The 23636-nt window shown below is 40.6% G+C and overlaps 2 protein-coding genes across 3 annotated transcripts in view; one reads left to right on the top strand and one right to left on the bottom strand.

Moving 5' to 3' along the window:
• Window positions 1–1055: 1055 nt before the first annotated feature.
• On the top strand, window positions 1056–15727 carry dok1b (docking protein 1b). Its single transcript, XM_046381500.1, has 5 exons — window positions 1056–1446; window positions 11036–11359; window positions 11949–12048; window positions 12164–12336; window positions 13071–15727. Exons 1-5 carry the CDS (start codon window positions 1390–1392, stop codon window positions 14490–14492), a joined length of 2076 nt encoding a protein of 691 aa, XP_046237456.1. The 5' UTR covers window positions 1056–1389; the 3' UTR covers window positions 14493–15727.
• A 110-nt stretch (window positions 15728–15837) lies between these two features.
• LOC124054949 (meiosis 1 associated protein) overlaps window positions 15838–23636 on the bottom strand; it is a 44220-nt gene continuing 36421 nt past the window's right edge. The window contains exons 12-14 of one of the 2 annotated variants that reach the window (XM_046381501.1): window positions 23212–23445; window positions 22587–22789; window positions 15838–15964 (exon numbers count right to left, since the gene is read on the bottom strand). In XM_046381501.1, the coding sequence (XP_046237457.1) occupies window positions 15922–15964; window positions 22587–22789; window positions 23212–23445 (480 nt within the window). In that variant the 3' untranslated portion in view covers window positions 15838–15921. Of the gene's footprint in view, window positions 15965–22586; window positions 23446–23636 lie in introns of those variants that run through there. The other variant, XM_046381502.1, reaches the window with a different exon arrangement.

Below are 23636 nucleotides of genomic sequence, written 5' to 3'. Positions count from 1 at the left end.
TGAGAAAAACATTCAGCACGACAGAAAATGTAGGTCTCTGGTGTGAAAGAACACTGGCAAATGAAAAGCGTGCTGAGTGTCTTGGCAGGCGGTTTAAAAGTCCATATTTAGTGTCAAGAACAACAGCTTTAGCACCACGTAGGGGAGGAAAACAGGGACAAAAACTTTGAGTTACTATGAGCCAGCAGGAGGCATCTGTAACATATTAATAAGGAGGCCATCTCTTTCTTTCTTTTTCCACACAGGCTACTTAAAAAACAAAACAAAACAAAGCTTTCTTTGACTGCTCCAAATTCCTACACTAGGTTATTTCTGTTGTATTGAGCACATTAATTTCATAGAATTTTAGATCTCATATTTATTGGCACACTGTAATAATAACAGTTTTTTTTACGTGACTGTATTGTCCTGCGGTGTTGTCCTACAGGTTTCACATATTGTTACACGCAGTTTATATTCTAGTCTTTACTTTTGCATTAGAAAGTTAGTGTGTCACAGCTACACTCAAAAGAGAAGTTGCTCAAGAGTGAGAAGGTGGGAGGAGAGGAAGAAGAGCGGGTCGGGGCGATCACCATGCGCTGCTCACTCGCAAAGTTGCATCAACCATACCACCACCGTACCGGATGTTAAGTGATTCAGATTTCCTAAATAAAAAAATGATTTATGTTAGACTTTGAGACTTCGCAAAGCAAAGAAACAACGTGAATATCTTTAAACAAGGCAATATGAGGCCAAATAGTTTTAGATGCGCTGGTTTTTGCAGTATTACTTGCAAAATCTTTGGTCATATGTCATGCACTTTAAGATCAGGAGCTTTAAAGGCGACACTTTCTTGCACATTGTACCTGAATGAAAATATAGCTCAGTTTATGCCCCAGAGTCCCTTTGAAAGTTAATCTGTCCCTATGTAAGGCTATGGCTTCTATGTAACCACGCTCTACTTACTGAAGTAATCAGATACCTGGACAGCACCGCTGAACTGTGTTATCATGCACCTGAAGCTGACGTTCATTAATCATGCTTTTATTCTGAAAACTGTAACCAGAAGCTTCACGTTATCTATTAAGAAGAACCTTTCACTGGTCCAGCCCTACAGGAGGAGTGAGGGGCGACAGAAAGGCGACTCATCGACAATTTTTGACATTACTTAACTTTGACGGGACTATCCAGCGACTGTTTGGACATCTTTATTTTCACCATGACACCCTGAACTGTGCGGGAGCGGTACGGTACATGCGTTTTAACGACCGGGGAGCGGAAGTGAGAGAAGGGGGAAGTTGTTTGGGGATATAAGCGAAATAAACCCCGAAAAAGTGACTTTCCTGCGTCAAGTTCAAATTAAATTTCGTCTTTCGCGAGAAAGGGTGGCCCTGGAGTGTGTGTGGGGGCATGGACACCCACGTTAAAGAGGGACAGCTTTATGTACAGCATCAAAAGTTTGGAAAGGTAAGTTTAACAAAAAAAAAGTTGTCATTTTCTAGTAAACTTGTGGCGTTGATAGAAATCCCCATAATCAGTCTTCTGAGGATGCTAACGTCCTACATCAAGATTATAAGCCGGGATAGAAATTTTATAAACATGAGGAGAAGAAGCTCTTTGAGGTAACCACATCTCAAACTAAATGTTGCTCAGACACAAAAAGTCTCGAGTGGAATATTGACAGAAATACCACAGGAAGCCAGTACAGCTGCTGCCTGTCATAAGTAATCTGTAGGTACATGACCTCATAGAAAAGAAATAGCCCATTTATTTTATTGGTGACAAAAATAACCAAAAGACTCTCTCCAGGCATATGATAGGGATGATAATGCACTGCCATATGGTTATGAGACAATGAAAACATCAGTTAAGATAAAGACACTACAAATCCTCACAGCAGTATTGTATGTTAGTATTGTATGAAAAATGCTGTTTAGGGAGATGGAAGTTTCCCTTTGACTCTCAAAAATGTTTTAATTCACACACAAGTGACGTTAATCTTGTGCTATTCTCGGTTGTAAACCCAAAAAAGGAGCATTTTAGGTTGTGACAAAGAAAAAGAGCACATACTGGTGCAATTATAGAGACCAGCCATTGTGCCCAGTGCCTTCAAATGCAAACCTACTGCAGATCGCAGAGAGAACAAAAAGAGAGAGTAAGTTATCACAGGTTTTACTGATCTGGCCTTGTTTTGATGTGGTTTAGAGTCAGCCTGCTGCGCATATCTACATATGTGCACATGTGCATGTGTTTATGAGCTGGTAAAATCCTGGTACACTGGAGTAACATTGAAGTGAAGGTAAAAAGAAAAGGAAACCAAAGTGGACTAAAGTAAATGAGGACAGAGAGATAGAAAGGATAGAGCTGCTGTGTGTGTGTGTGTGTGTGTGTGTGTGTGTGAGAGAGAGAGAGAGAGAGAGAGAGCGAGCTGTTGACACTGAATTTCTTTAGATCATAAAACAGCTGCAAAATGAAAGTTGTCCTCTTGTTTTTTTAATCACAATGATGTGTTTATCCACAATAAACACATGAGCAGGAAAGTCGAACGCAACAGAGAAACAGACCTTTTTCACAACTGTGGCAGACATATTTCCACTACATCTTAGCTGCATACAGTTGTTCACACCATTGCAAACGCTGTCAACAAATCCACTTTATGTCGCCTCTGACACTGAGTAATCACTCATTTTAGCTTGGACATCACACAGCAAGACTGGCCACAGTGTGTATGTGTCTGTGAGTGTGTGTGTGTGTGTGTGTGTGTTTGTGGGCGCGTTAGTGCGTTTGTTTCACTCTTTGGCCTCTATGCAACCTCGCCTTTGGTCTGAGCGCACCGCTGGATAAGAACTCATTTACTCTTTCGGTTTTGTGAGAGGGTCTTTGTCTCTCTGGTCATATGACATGGATCAACAAAACGTTCTGGCCCTGTTTCCTGCCCTGAAATCACCAGTCCACAATAGATATTCATGCTCCCAAAACGCGGTCTCAATGCTTTTTCTAAACAGTAGAAAATACAATAGAAAACGAACAAAGAAAATCTCCATGTTTTCAAAAATAGCGTTTATCTTTGCAGAGTAGAGCTCAAGAGAACAGACGTAGATAAAAAAGTATCACAGAGGGGAAGAATAGCACAGGAAGGTGAATGTCGGACGAGCTGAAAGTGTTGAAAGTGGTGTGAGGTTTGTGAATTATGTAATTGCAAGAGCTGTCAGTGGAGACACACACACAAACACACACAATCATTTAGGCTCATTCCCACGTGTATGGTTGGAAAATATGACTTAAGTGCAACAGCCATGTCTGACCCAGGTTTCTGTTTCTGACTGCTGTCTGGTGATGTGTGAAGTACTGGCCATTGACTTTATGCAGCTGGCTGTTAGGAAGTAAACCAGCAAGAGACATCTACAGTGCATATACTTGTTACATTGCACTTCTAACACTTGTTAGATTTTAGTATCTACAGTCCATACCTAATCTAGTATCTGGAAACTAGTAAATAATAAAAAAAAGTTGTTCCTCTTATTTGTGAAAATGAATAAATTCAAGTTAAACTTAGCACAAACTGAGCTGTTACACACGGAAGACACAAAGCTTTCCTGTTCGGCTGACAGTAAACTACAGAAAAAGATGGGCTTCTTCAGAATTAGGATCTGACAAGATATATATATATTTAACATTAAAGTCCTCTGTCTGTTTGTTTAATATTCCCTAATGCATGAGATTAATTCAGGCTTTGTTCCGTACCTTTAATTTGGGAACCATTATATTAGTTGACAAAAAATGAATATGTTTATTATAATTAAAAATGCATAAAAATGACCTATATATATATATATATGCTCCAGCTTCTACAATGTACATACGTGCAGCTGCTCTATATCTCATATCAGTACAAACTCAATCCTTGTTTGTAGTAAGTAGTAAGAATTTGAGAGGTGACACTTTGGGAGATGATCAGTATGACCTAATTCTTATCATGTGTAAAAATTCTAATAAAAGTTTAACTGATAATGACAAGAAATGATAAGAGTAATTAGTTGCAGTTAAGTCTGTATCTGCACTTTGCATTAAGTCACTTCACTGTAGTTACATTTGGCACACAAAGCCAGAGATGTAGAAGACACTGTAAATATTTCCAAGTACAACCTTATCTTCTCTCACTAGAGAGCTTTGAAAAATGAAAACTATGTCAACAACAATGTCAAAAGACCTTTCTCTAACACAACTGTAGGACGCTGATAGAAAATCTCCAGTTATCTGCTATTCACCCTGAAATGTGCCGCACACCCCACTACAAAGGTATTCATCATCCAAACCAATGGCACATGCCAGTCTCAGCCACTCAGAATCACATCTGAAAAATGCCGGTGTGTAAAGCATCTCAAATATTTGTGGTGATATAGATATTGAGCTGCTGTCTGAGTTGCTTTCGAGACTTTTATGCATACAGTAAATGTGGTTCCAGTGTGCAGATGCCGCGCTCGATGAAAGAGTCCTAACGTTTCTGCCGTTGTAATCACAGTGTTTACACCTGTGTAAAGCTGTCATTTAATTTCGTTTTGCAGCCAAAACGCGCAGCAGAGTGATGTGATTGTGTATGATTTAGTGAGATGATAGCTATCTGTGCGTGCATCTGCTTGTCTGCCTTGCTCATATGAAGATTGAAGGTGTTTCGGACCTGCGCTTTGAGGACACCGCTTGCGCCCCGGAGCTACAAAAAGCTTTCGGTTTGTTGTTGATGTTGGCAGCAGTTTGCATGCTTCAAGTAAAAGCTGCAGAAGTGGGCATTTTACATGATGAAGATGGCTTCTGCAAGGAACTAGCTAACACTTGAACAGACAGGGTGTGTCAGGATAAAGTAGTATTACACACCCCGGGGCTTGATTTATACAACAGTACTTCAGTGTCTAAAGTAAAGACTGCCTAATGGATTAATGAGATCACGCCTGCCTTCTCTTCATTTATTCATAGCATCTCATATGTGAAATCCTATTGCTCAGACAAAAAAACACCAGATCATTCATGGTATGAAGAACTTTACGTAGGGAAGTGCGTAATTCTCTTTGTATACTCAACAGTGGGCGTTTTCAGGAAGACCAGTATCATTTTGTAATGAGGTGATGCTAAGTGGAAATGAATGATTAAGCGTGTGTATAAACATGATCAAATTCCTTACTCACAGTGATAGCATAATTTAATTTCAGTCACATTAACACTCAGTCGTTGTCGACTGCAGTATTCTTTAAACAGACCCTTTTTACTGACTCGCAGATAAAATTGTAGCTTTGCCACTCTGACATGTGAAGTAGACATGACCTTGAAGGTATGTAATATTTGTTAGCCATAATTAAAAAAATGGAATTTCAGTTCTGCTCATTGGTTCCTAAACACGCTAACCTTTTATTATGGCAACCTGATTCTTGTCACTTTGGATTCGGCTCTAACGTGCAACGCGAAATTCATTTTCCTAATCTAACCATATTGATGTTAAAAAATTAATTTATTTCAGGATGGATCTAATCCAAATCCAGTATGTTTGTTTTAGCTTAGACATACTTTAACTTCAATTTAGAGTTAATATCTTCCTACCAGAGGTAAAGCCAGCAACCAAGATAGATGTATCATACTGACCAGCCATCGTTCTATTCTACTTGACATTTCTGAGAAATTCTGTCATCATTAGTGAATGAATTCTTGAGTTACTGGTACTGTTGTGTTGGTACTTTCTGTCTTGACTCACCTACAGACATCACTATCTCTCTTGAAATATTTGTCTGCTACTCAAATAGCCATTTGTCCTAAGGTACACAGCACGTGCACCGCAGATCATATGAAAACGTGGCATATTTCTCTTTGACTCACATGTGTCACATTAACAGGAAGCTGCTATTCTTCAATTTAGGACTCATTGCTGTAATCTCACCTTTATAACGCTGTTTCATTGAAGTGTGCGGTCGGCTACAGTTCATTAGTTTCAGAAAGTCAAAAGAACAACCTAAAAGCTTGTCAGTGTACTATTTACTTCCACTCAATAAGATTTGAAGGTTTTATTTTGTTGGGCCAGCAGAGGACTGAGGTCATGGCTGCAGTGGTCTGAGTCTCACTCTGTCCTCCTCCTAAATACACATAGCACACATGCAATTAACAGTCACACTACTTTCCTCTGTTCTCTCTCTCTCTCTCTCTCGCTCTTTCACTCAATTTACCCAGAACAGACTTCGATAAGTTCCGATTCACAAACACACAGATAACCGCACACACTTCTCCTGCATGTCTCATTGAGGTCTGCGTGTGGCTGGTAGGAAATTGGTCAAGTAGTTTAGTTACGCAGCAACATGACAGAGAGGAGCCTGTGTTTGAACAGTGACAGCTGTGGATTAATGTATCCATATTGTAGTAATAGGCTAACAGTTATGTAATTTAGTCATCAAATGAAAACTTCCTAAAATCCCAAAAGGCCTGATACCAATTCGAAAGCAGAAAAACTTAAAAGTGTTTGGCATCCATTTGCATCAATGCAGTCAATGATTTCATTGTGTCCTTTGTGTTTTCAAAGATGATTCACACAGACAGCTAAAGTGTTAATGTACTGAATAATGTACTAAATTGACACCAACAAGAACATGGTGCCAAACCTACAAAAGGCAGTAAGGTGTGCATTTCAAATGCACATAACACAAATGCACAAACAGAACAATGTAAGATGGATATTATTTGTTGTATTCATTCTGCATACTGTTAAGAAAGGAAACAATTTCTTTTGTAACCTCAAAAAAAAACCTCAATATACTTTTTTTAAACATATTATCTCTTCCACTGTATCACCTACATTAAACACATCAAATGCATTTCCATTGTACTCGAATAGCCTTGAGGAAGTGCAACACACTACTGTTTACTTTGTTTGTTTGTTTGTTCTAAACATGGAAATCATATTTAAAAGTGAGGGCTAAACTGCAGAGACCAACATGAAAGGCCAATGACACACACTTGTATTATACAGGCAGGACAGCATTGAGGAAGTATCTCTGCCTCTCCCTGTCATGATCCTTTTTGCATAATTTCCACTCAGTATAATAGTAACGATAACAGCCCGTTGCCTTATATGGGGCAGCTGTTTGACATGCAGAGTCTGTATGTGTGTGTGCATGCACTTGTCCACAGAAAAAGATGGCCAAGAACGTACCAAGGAAGTCAACAATACAAGCAGATGCACATACACATATATGCCCATGCACACATAACACGAGATACACCTGGATGCAGAAGAAGGAAGCAAAGACAATCCTGGGTTATAACAATCCCACACATTTCCTGTCCTTTCTGGCAGTTAATTTTAATGGGTTGGAGTGCATGCATGCACATGTGCGTTATGAAACTTAGTGTGTGTGAGAGAGAGAGAGTTTGAAATTGTCGAAGTTAGTTTCATGCATGCATACATCTCAAGTTCCTGTTATTGGAATAATTTGCTTGTCAATGACACAATTATTACAACTTGGTCAATTCAGTTTCAACCAGGGTTACACATTTGATAGGTGCAGCTTATGGTTCCGGTGGCAACAGTTCTATCAAGGCTGTCATGCAGATGCTATAATTAGACACGTAGAGTGAGTCTTTTATTTCCATGCCGTGAACGATGACACTATGAATTTAGAGGTATTTAAATTTTACTCGAATATTTATGTATATTTATGTAATATATATATATATGTATGCCGCTTTAAACTTTGACATGACACTACATTTCAGAGGGAGAGATATACTTTTTCTGCATTAGATTTCTTTAACAGTGACAATCACTCTGCAGATTAAGATTTTACATACACAACATATAATGAGTTTTTAAAATATGTATATTAATAATAAACATTATAGATTACACCAAAGTAGACTATATAATGCGAGTTCCATCTTAACCACAACAGCTACAACAGTAAAATGCTAAAGCTGTTTCCACAAAGCAGTCCGGCTCATTTCACACATTATAATGTGAACCCGCTGCTGTCGACCTGTTGTATGTTTCCAATGCAGATAGTCCTCTGCACGCACACACACACACAAACGCACTTGTGCGCAATGGAGGACATGAAATGTTTCACGTTCTTCTCTGTGTGTTTATTACAACATGGAGGAAAACTATGTCAGAGAAAGACTGCTGAAAAAGTCCTGCATTGGAGCTCACAGCGGTTGCTCGGACTATGACCAATCAGCGGGCTGCAGTGTTTTGACTCAGAGAAGGGTTGAAATGAAAAAAACGGCACAGAATGGATTGGTTCTATTAATACCATCCTACAGAGCCTACCGGAACTGCTTTGTGGAAACACAGCTTTAATTAACACATCAGTAACAAATAATCCAGTAATATACTGTATAACAATATAGCCCTTTCTACATACACTACTTCTCATACTTGATATGGAGTATTTTTCTGTCATGGTGTTACTATTTTTCTTTAAGCAAAGCATCTGAGTTCTTCCAGCACTTCCAAAGTCAGTGTTTGCTGTGAGAGCCTGACGTGTATATCGGCAAACTGACAGTTAATCAACTGGTGTTTATCTTACCAGATATGCAAATCTAAAATTATGAAATATATTCAGTTTCATAGGCTACATATTCATGCATTTAAAGATTGAAATGTATTTGCTGTTTGATTTACATTTAAAATCATCATAGCACGTACTATAGTCAAATTTTTATTTTGTAGTATTTTTATCTCGTATTTATAGGTCTTCTTTACATCAGACATTTCGACATAACACAGTCATAGTAGCGCGCATAATAAAATAATAATAATTCAGTTTCAGGTTCTAGGTTTGCTGCCACATTGCTATGGACACTTAAATAGAATGGAGAACTACCATGAGAAGTCTGAATGTGATAAATGTATATTATTCTACTGTATCCTACCTTCAGTACAACCCTAACAAACCTGAGCAGTAAATGTTCATTCTTGTATTATTGTATTATTGATATTTAGCTACCAGATTTTTTTGGACCTTCAACTCTCGACACTGATATTGCCCTAAAAAGGTATATCGGGCAGTAGTTACCACTATGTAGGATGCACAGGCACTGTGTAGCTGCATGTAGGTCAAGTCAATTTCCAAATGCCCTGGATAATAATCTAATAGTACCCGATCAGCAAAGAACAAAATCTTATGGGTTATGGAGCATTCGAGGACCTGTAGTGCTTGTGTGTATCTCATTCCTTTCTGTTCAGCACTGACCTTCCTGTCACAAGCTCTGCTCTCTGTCAGGCAGCTTCCGCCCCACTGAGCGAATGTAGGGGAAAACACACATGCACACACACACACACACACACAGTGTGGACAAATGTAGCTGAGATGAAGTATAATGTGATGTGGGGTTGGCAAAGAAAACCCACACACACACACGTCCAGAGGGTACAAGGGATGACGGGGACTTCCCAAAGAAGTGTTAAGTTCTGTTGTCTCATGCAGTTTTATCACATGTGCACTAATTTCTGTAGTGACTGTACATAATGTCTCTTGTAGTGTGTCATCATGCCCATTGTTAGCACTGAACATCTGGAGTCCTACTTGTGTCATATTGTGCAGCATTTTGTGTCATGTTGGTCATGTCCCTTTTTGTCCCTGTGGAGGAAGAGGTCATTGTAGGCTGTTGCTTCCTCACTGCTGTCCCCACAGAGAGACGATGCATGTGTCACCTGGTTGTGACAGGGTCATATTTTTAAGCTTTTACTTCACAAAGCTGAAAATAAGTTACGTCCTGGGACGGGATGTAATTCTAAGAGATGTTGCTGGTGTTTTTTTTTTTTACTGAAGCTTTTTAAACTTGACCTTTTCTTTATTTGTTTACATTGACAAAACCATAAGGAACGTGTGTGGTTACAGCATATGTTACTGAAGTAACAACCCACCCTTAAACATAGTCTTTTAACTAAAAAAAAAAAAAAAAAAGGTACGCCCAAAATATCTCCAGAAAAGCATTAAACTAATAATCAGACACTGCAAGGCTTATTTAATCTGTATTTATCTAAATCAGTGTTTGAATTTATACTTAAAATATTAAAGATGATATCCTTGTAATTACTCACAGTGTTAATATTTTGTGGTCAGATCCGTTTTTGAGTGCACTGACTCATAGTTTTAGTTGTCACACTAAACATTTACTCATTTGGATCAAACTGCAAAAACCAGCTCAGTACCTGCTTTGATTTCGGGGGAAACTGTTATTCTCTCTAAAAGCACTGGTGACTAATGCTGTAACTGTGGTCTACTGCTGTTGATTGATAGTAGAGGAAAGAATGGTGTGTGCTAGATGTCTGAGTCAAATGGCGTTAGATTTATCCCCACATACCTCCCACATTAAGCCTCAGTCAGCACAGTAGTGTAGAAGTAAGAGGATGACCCGGAAATATCATTTTGACTCACATCTTCTACTTCAGATGCTAACATTCTCCACTTCTCTCTTCATCAGTTTTTGTGTCAAACTCTGCTTTTATGCATTTCCCCACAGCTGCCTGTACAAACCACTTGTACAATTATTTTGCCCTCCTCAGACAGACGTGGACCAGACACCAGACAGAAGTGTGTTGCAAAAACTTAAGTCAGATTTTCTGTTTCTGTTTTCCAACCTCCCCTTTTTGCCTGCCCACCCCTTCCAACTTGCCTCACATTTTTGTATGTTTTCAGTTTCAATTCAGAAATAACGTCCTTACATGAAAAGCTGCTTTGCTATTGTTGTCATAATACAAATCATACAAAACACACAAAAAAGTTCAGAAACTAAAAGAGGAAACATTACAGATTACTCACTTGAAATATAAAAAAATGTCTGGCTCCAAAAAAATGTCTGGATCCAAATGCTCCACTAAGTTCCCAAGCTAGTTGCTAACTTAGTGCTGAAAGCAGCTTCCTGATTGATGAGAATGACAGTGAACCATAACATTAAAGTCGCAGGCCCAGAACAGTTAGCTGAAAGACACTACAATGATCTAAGGAGAACTACAGGATCTGGTGATATTTATCCGTTCTGTTGTTAATATCAAATTTTGAATTTTTCCACTCATCAGAAATGGAAGAAGAACTGGTTTGTCCTATACCCTGCCAGCCAAAACGGCATTGCCCGCCTCGAGTTCTTCGACTCACCCTCTGGCGGAGGAGGTGGGGTCGGCGGAGGCTCGGGAGGTGGGTCCAATGAGAAAACCAGGAAGCTTGACAAGAAGATCATCCGCTTGTCCGAGTGCATTTCCATCCTGCCGGCGCTGACGGAGAGCTGTCCCAAAGAAAACATGGCAGCGTTCTGTGTTGAGACCAATGACAAGACCCACGTGTTTGCTGCAGAGAAGAACACCGTTAAGGATTGGATGGATATCATGTGTGACATTGCATTTCAGGTATCTTTGCACTTTTAACCTTGAGTGTGTATGTTTGTGATATGTAAACAGTGCAGACAGGAAGCAGTGTTCACAGTGAGTGACCAAGATGTGGGTGGATGTCTACGTTTTTAATGTTTGAGCTTCTTTTATGTGTCTATGTGTTTATGTGTTGGTCTTTTGTTCTTTGTACAGAATGATGTGTTCTCTTACTTTCCAGCTGACCAAAAATATTTCTGATTGTAGTTTGATGGAAAAAGCTGAAGAACTGTTGTCTTAAATTTAGTTTTCAACTGGGATTGCAGGATCATTCTTTTTTGTTTGCGCGTTTTTGAGTTTTCCAAAATTTCCCATGCGTCCCTGGGGTGTCTACATTGTCTACAACATCTATTGCACCCACACACAAACATGGACATTACACATATTTGAAGAGAGGAAGCCAGAGGGAGTTTCCATGTGGAAGACTTCATCCATTTTGTTCTTTGTTGCACTCTTTATTCTTTTTATTTTTTTACTCTAAAGCTAAAAACCTCCTGGTTTCTCAAGGTTTCCCTTGCTTTTGTTCGTGTTTCTCAGCTGATTGACTCTCAGTGTCTCTGTGTGTTCACAGGGAGGAAGCGGTTGCAGCACCAGTACTGCTGCAGTCTCTAATGGAGGACCGCAAGACCTACAGATGTCAGAAAACCTCATCTACTACTCCAGAGAGGAGGGTAAGGACTGTTTAGTCTTATATAGGTTTGCAATCATAAGAAAATATTGCTGCCTGGAAGATAATCTGGAATTAGGAAAATTTAAATTAACACGTCTCTTGTCCTTTCCACACAGTGAATGAGTTTTGGGTGAGTGTTCAGCGGACTGAGGCGTCGGAGCGCTGCGGGCTGACTGGCAGCTACTGGTTGAAAGCGGAAAATGATGTCTTAATCTTGAAGGACCCAAAGACGAAGAAGAAGATTTTGGTGTGGCCCTACAAATTGCTGAGGAGATACGGCCGAGACCGGGTGGGTGCATGAACTTATGACAAATTAAAATTTAACTTCAGCGTTCAAAAAATAGCTATCTCTGACGCACCTGACGAATAAGAAAGAGGAAGTTTGGTGTGTTAAATTTAACGCCACACTGCAATTACTAATTGTAGTTTGGAAGTAAAACTTATGCCGCAGTGAATGTGCATATGGTCACAGAGAACATTCACTCAAAGTTTGTGGTTGTTTTTGTCACCCTGATGCTGCAAAAGCTCAAAAATACTTTGACCTTTAAAGGGACTGAGTGGTTTGTCACATTTATTTTTGTATGTGTCTAGACTGACTCTACCGTCAATCAGATGTAAGCTAAAAAGAGGTGTAACCTAACTGCGCTGTCGGTGCAGGTCTTTGTATTTAAAAAGCACTGACCTTCCTGTCATAAGCTCTGCTCGTGAAAAGAAAGTATGAATAAAATAGTTCATTTAAGAAAGCAATGAAGTAATGAAATACATATTTTGAGAGAACTCAAAAATAAAATTTAGTGGAAAAAGGAAGTAAGTCTCCTTTTAGGTCCAAGAAAATGATAAATGAGTGATGACTGGAAAACAGTGCGGGGCCTTCTGTGACTGGCTTCAGTTACTGCAGTTCCATGGCATTTATTCAGACATCTCCGTATATATTTATTTAGTCACACACACTTAACTTCCACTTTCACATGTAAATACTGTTTTTTCTTTTTAAAGGATTTTTCACTTTTTTTCTTTCTTTAGGTGATGTTTTCGTTTGAGGCGGGGCGGCGCTGTGACTCGGGTCCTGGTAACTTCACCTTCGAGACTAAGCAAGGCAACGAAATCTTTACGTTGGTGGACCAGGCTATCCAGTCGCAGAAGGCTCTGGCTGAGGAGCGCCACCTCAGCTGCCCCATCAACTTTGAACAAGACTGTCCTGCGTCACTGCAGCACATACGCAACGCTGCTTCTAGTCTGTCAACGGCAAGCGGAGACAGCAGCAGCTGCAGCAGTCGGGAGGCAGATGGAGATTCAGGTGGCAGCAAACCGGGCTCTGCTGATGGTGTGCTCGGGAAGAGAGAGGGTGGAGATGGAGGAGGAGGAAGGGGACCAGGAGCAGCAGGAGGACACAAAGGGAGGAGTTTACCAGAACCACCAGCCACCAGGGCTTTTGGAGGAGGAGGGACTCCTCCAAGGTCTCCCAGGGGGCAGGTAGCAGCAAAAGGTCTTTCCTCAGCTGATGAACATGCAGGTCTTTATTCGGAGCCAGCAGATTCAGTCCGCCTGCCTCTTACTGCATCTGACTGCCTCTACTCCGACCCAGTGGACAGCATCAAGGGTCAAAGCCAAGTCAGCAGTCCATCCAACCCCCCAGTGCCTACCCCACGCCTCCGACCAGTAGGAGACGAGGCTTCGGGAGGTGGCATCCAAGGGGATCATCACCATGTAGGCAGCAACCAGAGGAAGCTACCGGACGTGTACTCACATTTGTATGACCGTATCAGCCTGGAGCTGAACCAGAAAACGAGCGCACTGAGTCTAAATGGGGCTGCAGGAGGAGGAAGAGGGGGAGGAAGAGGGGTGAACAGTAACAGACGACCCCCAGGAGGTCAAGCAGAAGGGGCTGCATCACCTCCTGCTGCCCTACCGGAGCACATATATGATGAACCAGAGGGCTGTGCCAAAGGAGGCACTAACGTGCCCGCTACTTCGGGCATAACTATTTACAATGAGGCTTGGTTGGAGCCCCACATTCAGAGGAGACCGGAAGAGGTGCTGACCCCATCAGGACCGGATGGAAATTACAGCACTCCCTCCCATGAAAAAGCCGGGGAGTCCCACAGACACTCTCCTCCACAGCTGTGCCCAAGCCGTGGCGCTCCGCAGCCTCCGGCTCCGAGGTGGCCCAAACCTTTAACTGCCCCCAAACCAACCAGGAGTGCCTTTGCTCGAAAGGAGCCTGTGCCGCTGCCTCCTAGCAAACATGGAGGTCCTGGTAGCAATGTAAACAACAACAACAACAACAACAATATTTGGGTAGGAGGAGGTGGAGGAGGAGTCAGGGAGCTGTACAGCAGAGTGTCTAAACAGAAACCTTCATCTGCTAAATCGTGGTGCAGCCAGAACCAACAAGCACCGCTGAGATCACCTGACATCATCTATGACAACTTGGGAGATATTTAACATCCTTGTGAAAAGCTAATGCAAAAAACTAAAAAGGCTGAATAGCAGATTTTTTTTCTTGCAGTTTTTGACTGAGCACATTTCTTCTGTCTGTGGACTGCAATAATTGTTTGAGACAGTCGATTCATTCAGAGTAGATTAGCTCACAGCTTTGAAAAAAACACATTACGGCTGCGTTTTGAAACATGGAGTGCAACTATTGTAGTACCACCCTCTCCATGTGTATGTGTGTGTGCGCACATGTGTGTGCGTTGTGGGAAAGCGAGAGTGAGTGTTTGCATGGTCAAAACCATAATTGGGGTACCAATCCACAGTGTGGTTGGAACCAGCCACTTCACTTGAACACACACACGTACAGAAACCATCAATATTTGCCAAAGGAGTTCAGCCTACAGGCTTCACTTTAACAAGCTGAGAGAGCGGCCTGGCTCTTCTTGCATAAAATGTCTGCTGTGCTTATGAAGTAACTGGGAAATATGTTTTTTGCACTGCTGCTTTTGTGTTTCTCTATAACATGAGACAATGTGAAAGTTATTATTTGACAGGCTTGGAGTATCCTCACTGCGAGGAGCAGACATTTGATTATCATCCTGAAACAAGGAGCAGTGTTTCCTAGAGGATTTTGTGATACTGAGGGGGTTGGACCTCAGCACCTCTACAGGGGACCGAGGACATGCTTAACTCAAAAAAATGTTGTATTGAGAGAGAGAGAGAGAGAGAGAGCAAATTTAAGAGGCTAAGTCGGCAAAAGAAGTGTGTGCTCTTGTAAACAATTTAATCGTAAACAGATATAGAGTCAAACCCACAAAGCATGCAGTTCGCAGATGTTCAAACCACAAAATCAACTACTAGAGCACACATTTGAGCCATCAAAGAAATGGAGCAAAACTGGTTACCTGTGTTCAACAGTTTTAATTTTTAAGAAATAAAAATATACTCCTGAGGTATTGTTTTGGAGAAAGCATGAAAAGTGAGACTTACGGATCTAATTAAGATCTTATAAACAGACGAAAATGGGCCCTAAAGGAGTCATGGGCTCACATGGTCCTCACGTGACTGTTAAAATACAGAGGCAACTTTCTACACAAGATAATATTATTTGATTCCTTTTTGTTTCTATGTACAAACAACCTAATTATGAAACTAATCAGTCATTGTGTGTATGTATGTGTCATAAACAGCTGTGCTGTCTGTAAATATAACTAATAATAAAATGGCTCCAAAACCTTAAAATACTTCTCCATAGTGGATCCTTGAACAAGAAAACTCCCCTAATTGCTACATCACTACTTCCCCTCACTGTGTTTGTCCCATCAGGAGCAAATCAGACACAGTTTTAAGTGTTTCAAAGAGTTTCTGTTCTGGACAGTAAAACAGTCTGACCTCATCCTCCGTTTTCCTCCCTCTGCCGTGCTCTGTTTTTGTTGTTTCAGTCGGTTTCCAACCACTTAATCACACCGTTAAAGTTGAGCCTTAAAAAAAAAAAAAGAAAAGAAAAAAGAAACAAAGACTTTCTTTCTTGTCTTTCTTGCTTCCTTTTCCTCCCTCTGCATTAACACTGTTGTTTGGTTGCTCTGGTGACGCTTAATGGAGGCTGGTTTGTGTCGGACACGCTGTGCATTTTAACTGCAGAGATACCGTGAGAGGAGGGCTTGAATACAAGATGGTAATAGGGGGAAAATGGATGGAAAAAAAAAATACAGCTAATTGACATGTTGAAGAATGCTGCATAAAAAAAGGGGGACATCCGGGTGTTTATCCTGAGCTGACGATGAGGAAAGCATGAGAAGAAATGGAATTAAAGAGGGAGCAAAAGATGCTGACATGATGAATGCTGGCTGGATGAACCTGTCTGTGTCTGGCTGGCTTGCATAGCAGGTACAGACTGTTCCCGTCACTCCGGTGCTGTTCTTTATCCCTTTATTCTTTATTTCCCCACCTGCTGTGAGAGTGTTTTCTGGACAGTAAAGTCCTCTAAAAGTAACTGGATTACATTTTGAGGTAAATTTCCTAACTCTGCTCCCCACCTCCCCCTGTTCTTTCAGACAGAGCGAGAGAAGAAAAACAGAAAGAGAAAGAATGACGACAAACTTCTGTCTTTCTCATTAAACTCTGGGTGAACTCATTGGAAAAAGAAGCAAGGTACACGCGCACGCACACACACACACACACACACACACACACACACACACACACACACACACACACACACACACACACACACACACAGACTATACGGTACTGTTTTTATGCTTTAAGCCGGTTCTTCCTAAATATGGTTCACCTCTTTCTTACTGGAATATCCACAACAAGTTGTTACTTATTCACAGTCAATTTTTAAGTGTTTCTGTGTTTAAAGACTTTGACCAAATCCCACTCATAAAGTGTGTGTAAAGAAGAGCAAATCCTTCACTGTGACTGTTCTTTCAGTTGCTGATATTTTAATTCTTATTGTAAATGCATAGACAAGATGAGCCCCACTTAAGAGGTAAAAATCAAATTATTGTGCAAACTGTATTGGTACGTTTGAGCAGATTCACATTTCCAGACCTGAATGTTGAGTTACAGTAAATTCAAAAACATTTATGGCTTCATTTGTGCTCACCGTGATAGTAACAACAGCACATCAATTTTGGCATCAGTTTTGTTGAAGTACAGCACCTAATATTCAAGATAAACATTTTTGGGAGTACATGTTCACTTTAATGCCAAAAGTTATATGACGATATCAATTCCACTCTCATATCTGTACGTTAAGTTACACTGTGCTTGACCAAACAGTCCCATACATAATTAAACCATAATTTTTACAGTTTTGTTGCCTTTCGAAGGAGCCAGGCTAGCTGTTTCCCTATTCCCAGTCTTAATGCTAAGCTAAGCTAATTTTCCGTTGGATGTAACTTCATATTGCATGGTCAGATCTAACTACTCCATGGTCAAAATAGTGCAGACTGAGGATGCAAAATCATGACTTCTAGTCTTCAGTATGAATTGTGCTCTAAAAACACTGGATTTTACATTTCCATTACTGCAGGGGCCATTAGACAGTTGTTTTCACAGGAATAGATTAGATCAGAACCAAGCTTGAAGTGGTTTAGATCTTGTCCCTGTGTTACAGAAAGTTGTTCTGTGCATTCTGTCACCTTGTCCCTTAATTCTTCACATTTCTCCCCTGCTTCAGGAGGTGACATATGCCTTGGCCTTTCACAAATCTGCAGAACAGTGCGTCTGACTGCCTGATTGCCCTTGTGTGTGTGTGAATGTATAATCCAGTAGTTGTGGGAACAAAAATCTGTTTCACAGTTGCATTATTAGGACGAACCTTATTTATGGGGACAAAATGCAAGTCATTAGAAAGTAAATCAATAAATATTAAGATAAAGACTTGCTATTTAAGGTTAAAGGTAAGGGTAAGGGTTAGGATTCGGCAAGTAATGTCTATTATTATGGTTAGGTGGTGGTTAAGCTTCCAGGAAATCAACATTGGTCTATGTAATGTCATCAAAAGTGATGGAAACATGGCTGTGTGTGTGGTAGAAATCTACCAGCAACCTTGCTGCCATATCACCTGTGTGCATTATCTGTATCCTGTGTGATTATGTGCATGTGCTCAACGTTTGTTACGTCATACTGAAAGTATATACAAGTGCTCACTTCATAGTTTCAGATCAACTTCTGTTAGCTTTCACAGTTTTGCTAAGTCAGTAGGAAGCCCTTTAAAGTTTTTCTGCAGGACACATGACACCAAAAGAACAAAAACACAGGATGAAGAAAGAGGGGATTTCTTGATGAACGATGAAACAGGAGACGCAAAGGCACTTTGATAGACAGACACACTGACTTTAATATGACAGACACAAGTGCTTTTGTAGGCGCGTGCGTCATTTTCTGGGTCTTCTCTAGCCACATGAAGCTTTCTTTAGACAAAAAACTGTTACCGAGGTCTCTGCATTTCTGCAGATCTGCATGAAGACGACACGTACACACACACACAAACACACACACACACACACACACACACAAACACTGTACTAGGAGTGTTCCCTCCCATCAAGGTCTCTCTCTCAGTCTCTTTTTGTAAAGGTCATGCCAGACTCACCGATAGAGAACAGTCCTATAAGAGGCACTGAAACTTCACACTGACAGGTGCATTTTGTGGAGGCTGGACAATCATTACATGCTGAGAAACATCAACAAGTTTTAAAATTTTGCATACACAATTGAGAGTTACTGTTAGATATGAATTTTGCATGGGTGCCATGAATTGACAAGCAAGATGAAGCAAGTTCAAAAATGTCTTGGTTAAAGTGAAAAATTCATGCATATCCCGGGGCTAGTAAAAACAAAATAAAACAAACAACCAAAAAAAAAAGGAAACCACAAGCAGTCCAATTTGTGCAACTTGATGCAAAGTTAAAAAAAAAAAATCACTTCATCTTCTGTGAAACCACACACCGTTAGGCTTACAATTATTCAATTATTTAACCACTTAAAGGCAGTTAAACAAGCAATGACCATAACATGTACACTGTATCCACTTTATTACTATCCTCACAAACTCTTGACACCTTTTTCCGGATTTATCACTACTTGTGAAACCTTTCACTTTATAGTCATAAGAATTCTGACTGTTGCAGCTTTAATGTAAACCCTGTCTGGATCGCTGTGGAACCTCAACTAACATATGGGTTGGTCTAAGCTTACTTATATCTCCTGGTGATCCTTTAACAGTAGAAAAACATTATTTTGTTAAGTTTCCATACCTGGAAACTCATCATTTTCAATACAGACTAATTTTGTGAAGATTTCACATCTGTCACCTGCACTTCTGAATATAAAAACACCCTCAACCTAAAACTCAACTACATTTCCTCATTCTGTTTTAAGATTGTGGTTCACAGAATATAATACCTTTCTCTTTGCTGTATGTTTCTCATTTAGACACACCTGAAACTGTCAAGTTTCCTTTTGTGTTTGATTCTGCAGACCACCAGCTTTTATTTTTAGCTGTGCGTGGGCAACCCCATTCAGTCCTATGTGTTTGAAAGGGTGTTTCATTCACATTCTCAGCACAATCTAAAGCAACTTTCTCATTCAGACTGTGTGCTCCACTGCCTTGAAAACAGAAGGGATTCCTATATAAAACTTTGCTGAATGTTTGTATAATTCTGTGAGGTGTGATAATGAGGCGGTTTTCATGTATGTGTGAGCATGTGTCAGTGACCCCACTAAACTAAACCACTAAACAGTTTTCTCAGACCAAGTTCATAATTCTGGTGATTGGAGCTGGTTTTATTTTCATTATTTTGCATCAGATTTCCAGATTATTCTAGACTTTCTAAACTTGTGTAAGAGTACAGAGGTTTCAGAAGTCTATCAGAAGGATTCTAATTCATATCATGTAGCCTCCTGACTTCCTCCTCAGAGATGCACTTCCTCTTTCTCTTTTTTGGGGTGGAGATGGTGGTGGTGGTGGGATTGTATTTTCTTTGCCTTTATTGGACAGAGCAAGATGAGGAGGCTGATATGAAATGGGGAACAGAAGGCAGGCATGACATTCAGCAAAGGCTGCAGGCTAGGGGTGAACTTGCGACATTGCTGCTATGTGTGCATGCACCATAACCATTTGGCTGCCAAGGCGCTTCTCGCTTATGACATTGTTGATTATTCTCTGCCTGTAATGTCTATGTGAATTGTGAATTGCTGTATATGTTCCTGCTCTAGTCATAGAGTCCTATGCCATCCCTGTGGCCAGTATGGACAATTACAGGAAAGAGAAAAAATTGAGAATAAAGGAATAAAGCAGGAAGTCACCGCACTAATATTATCCTGATTCAGATATAGAAACTGATGAGACGCCGAAGAAAAAAACATTGCATATTTAACCAGGCAGACAGACCAAAAAAGTTATTGTTTTAAATAAGAATGAAAAAAAACCCCAAAAAACTCAGGAAATGGCAAAACATTGCCATAAACACTAACAAATGGTACAAGTTTCAAGAAACAGGAAGCCAGCAATTCTATGTACAAAAATACAGAACTTATCAGCCAAAGTGGAACCATAACAGAAAAGTTTCGTGTCCATGCTGACTTTGACGCATATATATGTATTTACTGTCTGCAAAATGAGACAAAAAATGGTGCAGAGAAAGGTCAACTCTCCACCCTCAGGAAACGCTGAATCAAAACTTAAAAAGCAGGAGACTCCTGTACAGCAGTGAGTGATCACTCTGTTCACAACATTGTTTTGATGTGATTACCTTCTGTGGGTCAAGCAATTTCTAATGTTCTAATTCACATAATGACCAACAGCACCTGCTGACACTAATGCAATTTCTACAATCAGCTCGTCTTGTCATTACCAAGCCATTTCTGCCATTTTGCCAGCAAAAAAAAAAAAACCCACACTTTTTTCTATTTGACAATGTATAAAGATAACATGTTACTGTGAAGTAGTAAATGCAGGACTGGGCTGTTCGTCAGCTAAACAGCAAATCATCTGACAGATGAAGATGGCACAGATTAACCACATACACCATCTGCAACAGGCCACAAACACACCACTGTCCCACAAAGAGACTCGATGTGATTGCATTCATGTACCTAATGCTAGCATAATGTGGTTGGGACAGTGGGTGGTAAAAAGGTTATATCTGATTTTTTCTAGAGCAAATTATCTCTAAAAGTTATAGTAATAATCCTCCCACCAAAATATTACTTTAGGACAATTTATTAACCTGCAGTTCACAAACAATGTTGACAATGTTAAAATACAATGCTAAGAGAAAGTCAGAAAATATATACTGTATATAGTGAGCAAATAGCATCAATCTATGTCAGCTTTCCTTTGTTCAGAAAATACATTAAAAATAGTCAAAAGCTCAACAGGAACATGAGCTCTTTGAGATAAGTGAACTATGAGATAAGGATGTTTGTCTTGTGGAGTAAACATAACACTGAACAAAGAAGTTTCTCAAGGCGTAAAAAACTTGCCTGAACCTGAAGCATCCCTTAGCAAGCGAGACACTTTCTGTTAAATTCAATGCCGAATGGATACATACAGCACAAATAGAGACACTTTTGTTGACTGCTGGTCACGCCCCATTCATCTCTAACAGTTATGACATTTAATGAGTGTTGCTGATGACCTTTCTGCAGACAAGAGATGCTGCTGTGGTTCTAGTTGTACAAATTTATGAAATTCACACACATGGACTCAACTTCTCCGAGCATATAAGGATTTAACTTAAAAGTACTGAGAGAGAGAGAGAGAAGGGAACGGACGAAGGAACGAGAAAGAAGCGGTTAAAATGTCAGGGGGTAGTTTTTGTCAAATCCTCTTCGGGGACAAAGGGATCATTGTGGATGTAATTCATGAATACGAAAGTCCTGTGACATCACAACGTCATGAAGACATTTGCCACTGGGTAGTCCCTATAATGTTATAAGGTTCAAGAAGGGGGTGGAATGGCGGGAGACTCATTAAGCTTCTGTATGTGTCTATGCGGATGATGATGGCTATGTGTAAGCGACTGCCATGTACATATGAGTATGAATCACGGGTTAAACGTTTGTGAAACTGCTCTGACCCCTCGCAAACCCTCATCGCAAGTCCTCGGAAACCCTTTCTGTGTGTCATTTTCATTACTGTAAAGGATGCACTGCAATTTCTAAAACCAGTTTTCTCCTTCCTTCCCCAAACACACACACACCCATGCTGGCTTTCAACCCCCCAGAGACACACACACACACACACACACACACACACACACACACACACACACACAGAGAGAGAGAGAGAGAGAGAGAGAGAGAGAGAGAGAGAGAGAGAGAGCTGTGGGAGTGAAGGAGAGCAGAGAGGCCTCTCTGTCTGCTGCTTTATTCTCTGTCTCATTAAAACAGTGAAGCTGTGTTCACACCAGGGCTTAAGGGCAAAATGAAAATGCACTGTGCATATGTGTGTGTTTGTCTATAAGTCACTGTATATTAAGTACTATAGCTGCAGTATGTCTGACATAATGGGTGTGCTGCTACATGCAGACAAGGCTTTTTTATATGTCCTTTAATCTCCCTCTGATCTCCCACAACACCCACCTTTTGCTCTTCTTGTAACTTTCTGTTCCTTCCCTCCATTTTTTTTTTTTGAATCTTCCAGGCTTCCATTGTCCTGCTGTTTCCCTTCTTTTCATCTTTCCTCCCGCCTCTTCATTGTTCGCGGTGTGTGATTTTTTTTTTTTTTGCTGCCTCAGCACTCTGCAGATGGCCTCGAATGAATTTCGATGTGACTCGAAACTTTCCTTTCTCACGCACATGCACACATGCGCACACACGCGCACACACACACACACACACACAGAGGCTAATTAGATTCAGATCTTGCTAATACTGTTTGTGTGAGGAGAATAGAGAGCAAAGAATGCTGTGTGTATTATGCATGTTTCCCTTTTTTTTTTTTTTTTTTTTTTTACAAAGTCTTTAAAGCTTTTATGAGCTGCCTAATTACTAACAAACTTTACAATGGAGACCCATGTGCCTAATGTGTGTTTGTGTGTGTGTGCTGAATAAGCTATTCTGCAGCTCGCTGTAAAGTGTGTGTGTTAAATGACTTGTTGAGGATGCACTTCACCACCTCTCTCTCTGTCCTTTCCCAGTTTCTGTTTTTTTTTGCCCTCTCGTCCCACTTTCTTCCACCCACTCTCCAGCGTTCTTACTGTATTACCATGGAGACACCATCACCATCACTGTCTTCCTCCTGCTGAGTAGGTGCAGGGGCCCAGCGGCTTCCGCCACTCCTGCTCCTGCTGCTGAGGAGCGTCAGAACTGGACGAGAGGCCTTAGCAGGAGGAGGTCCCAGGGAGGAGGAGGAAGAGGAGTGGGAGGAGGAAGAGGGGAAGGGAGCTACAGTAGCCCTGACCTTGCTGCTCGATCCCAGTAGTCGACCCTGGTTTTGTGGCTGAGAGGAGACAACACACAGCCTTTATGGTTCAAAATAGAGGGTATTTATACGCTTTGGAGACACATATTTAATAGTACTTAGAATTACACTGAATCAACAAAATAAACTGGCAACTTTGACTGAATACAAGCTGAGATGTAGGGTTTCGGTACTCTTGACTGACTAGGTGCAAGAAAAAAAATTGAGAC

The sequence above is a fragment of the Scatophagus argus genome, chromosome 23 (genome assembly GCF_020382885.2).
Source record: "Scatophagus argus isolate fScaArg1 chromosome 23, fScaArg1.pri, whole genome shotgun sequence".
Classification (NCBI taxonomy): domain Eukaryota; kingdom Metazoa; phylum Chordata; class Actinopteri; family Scatophagidae; genus Scatophagus; species Scatophagus argus.
This window is presented reverse-complemented; position numbering and strand designations above follow the sequence as displayed.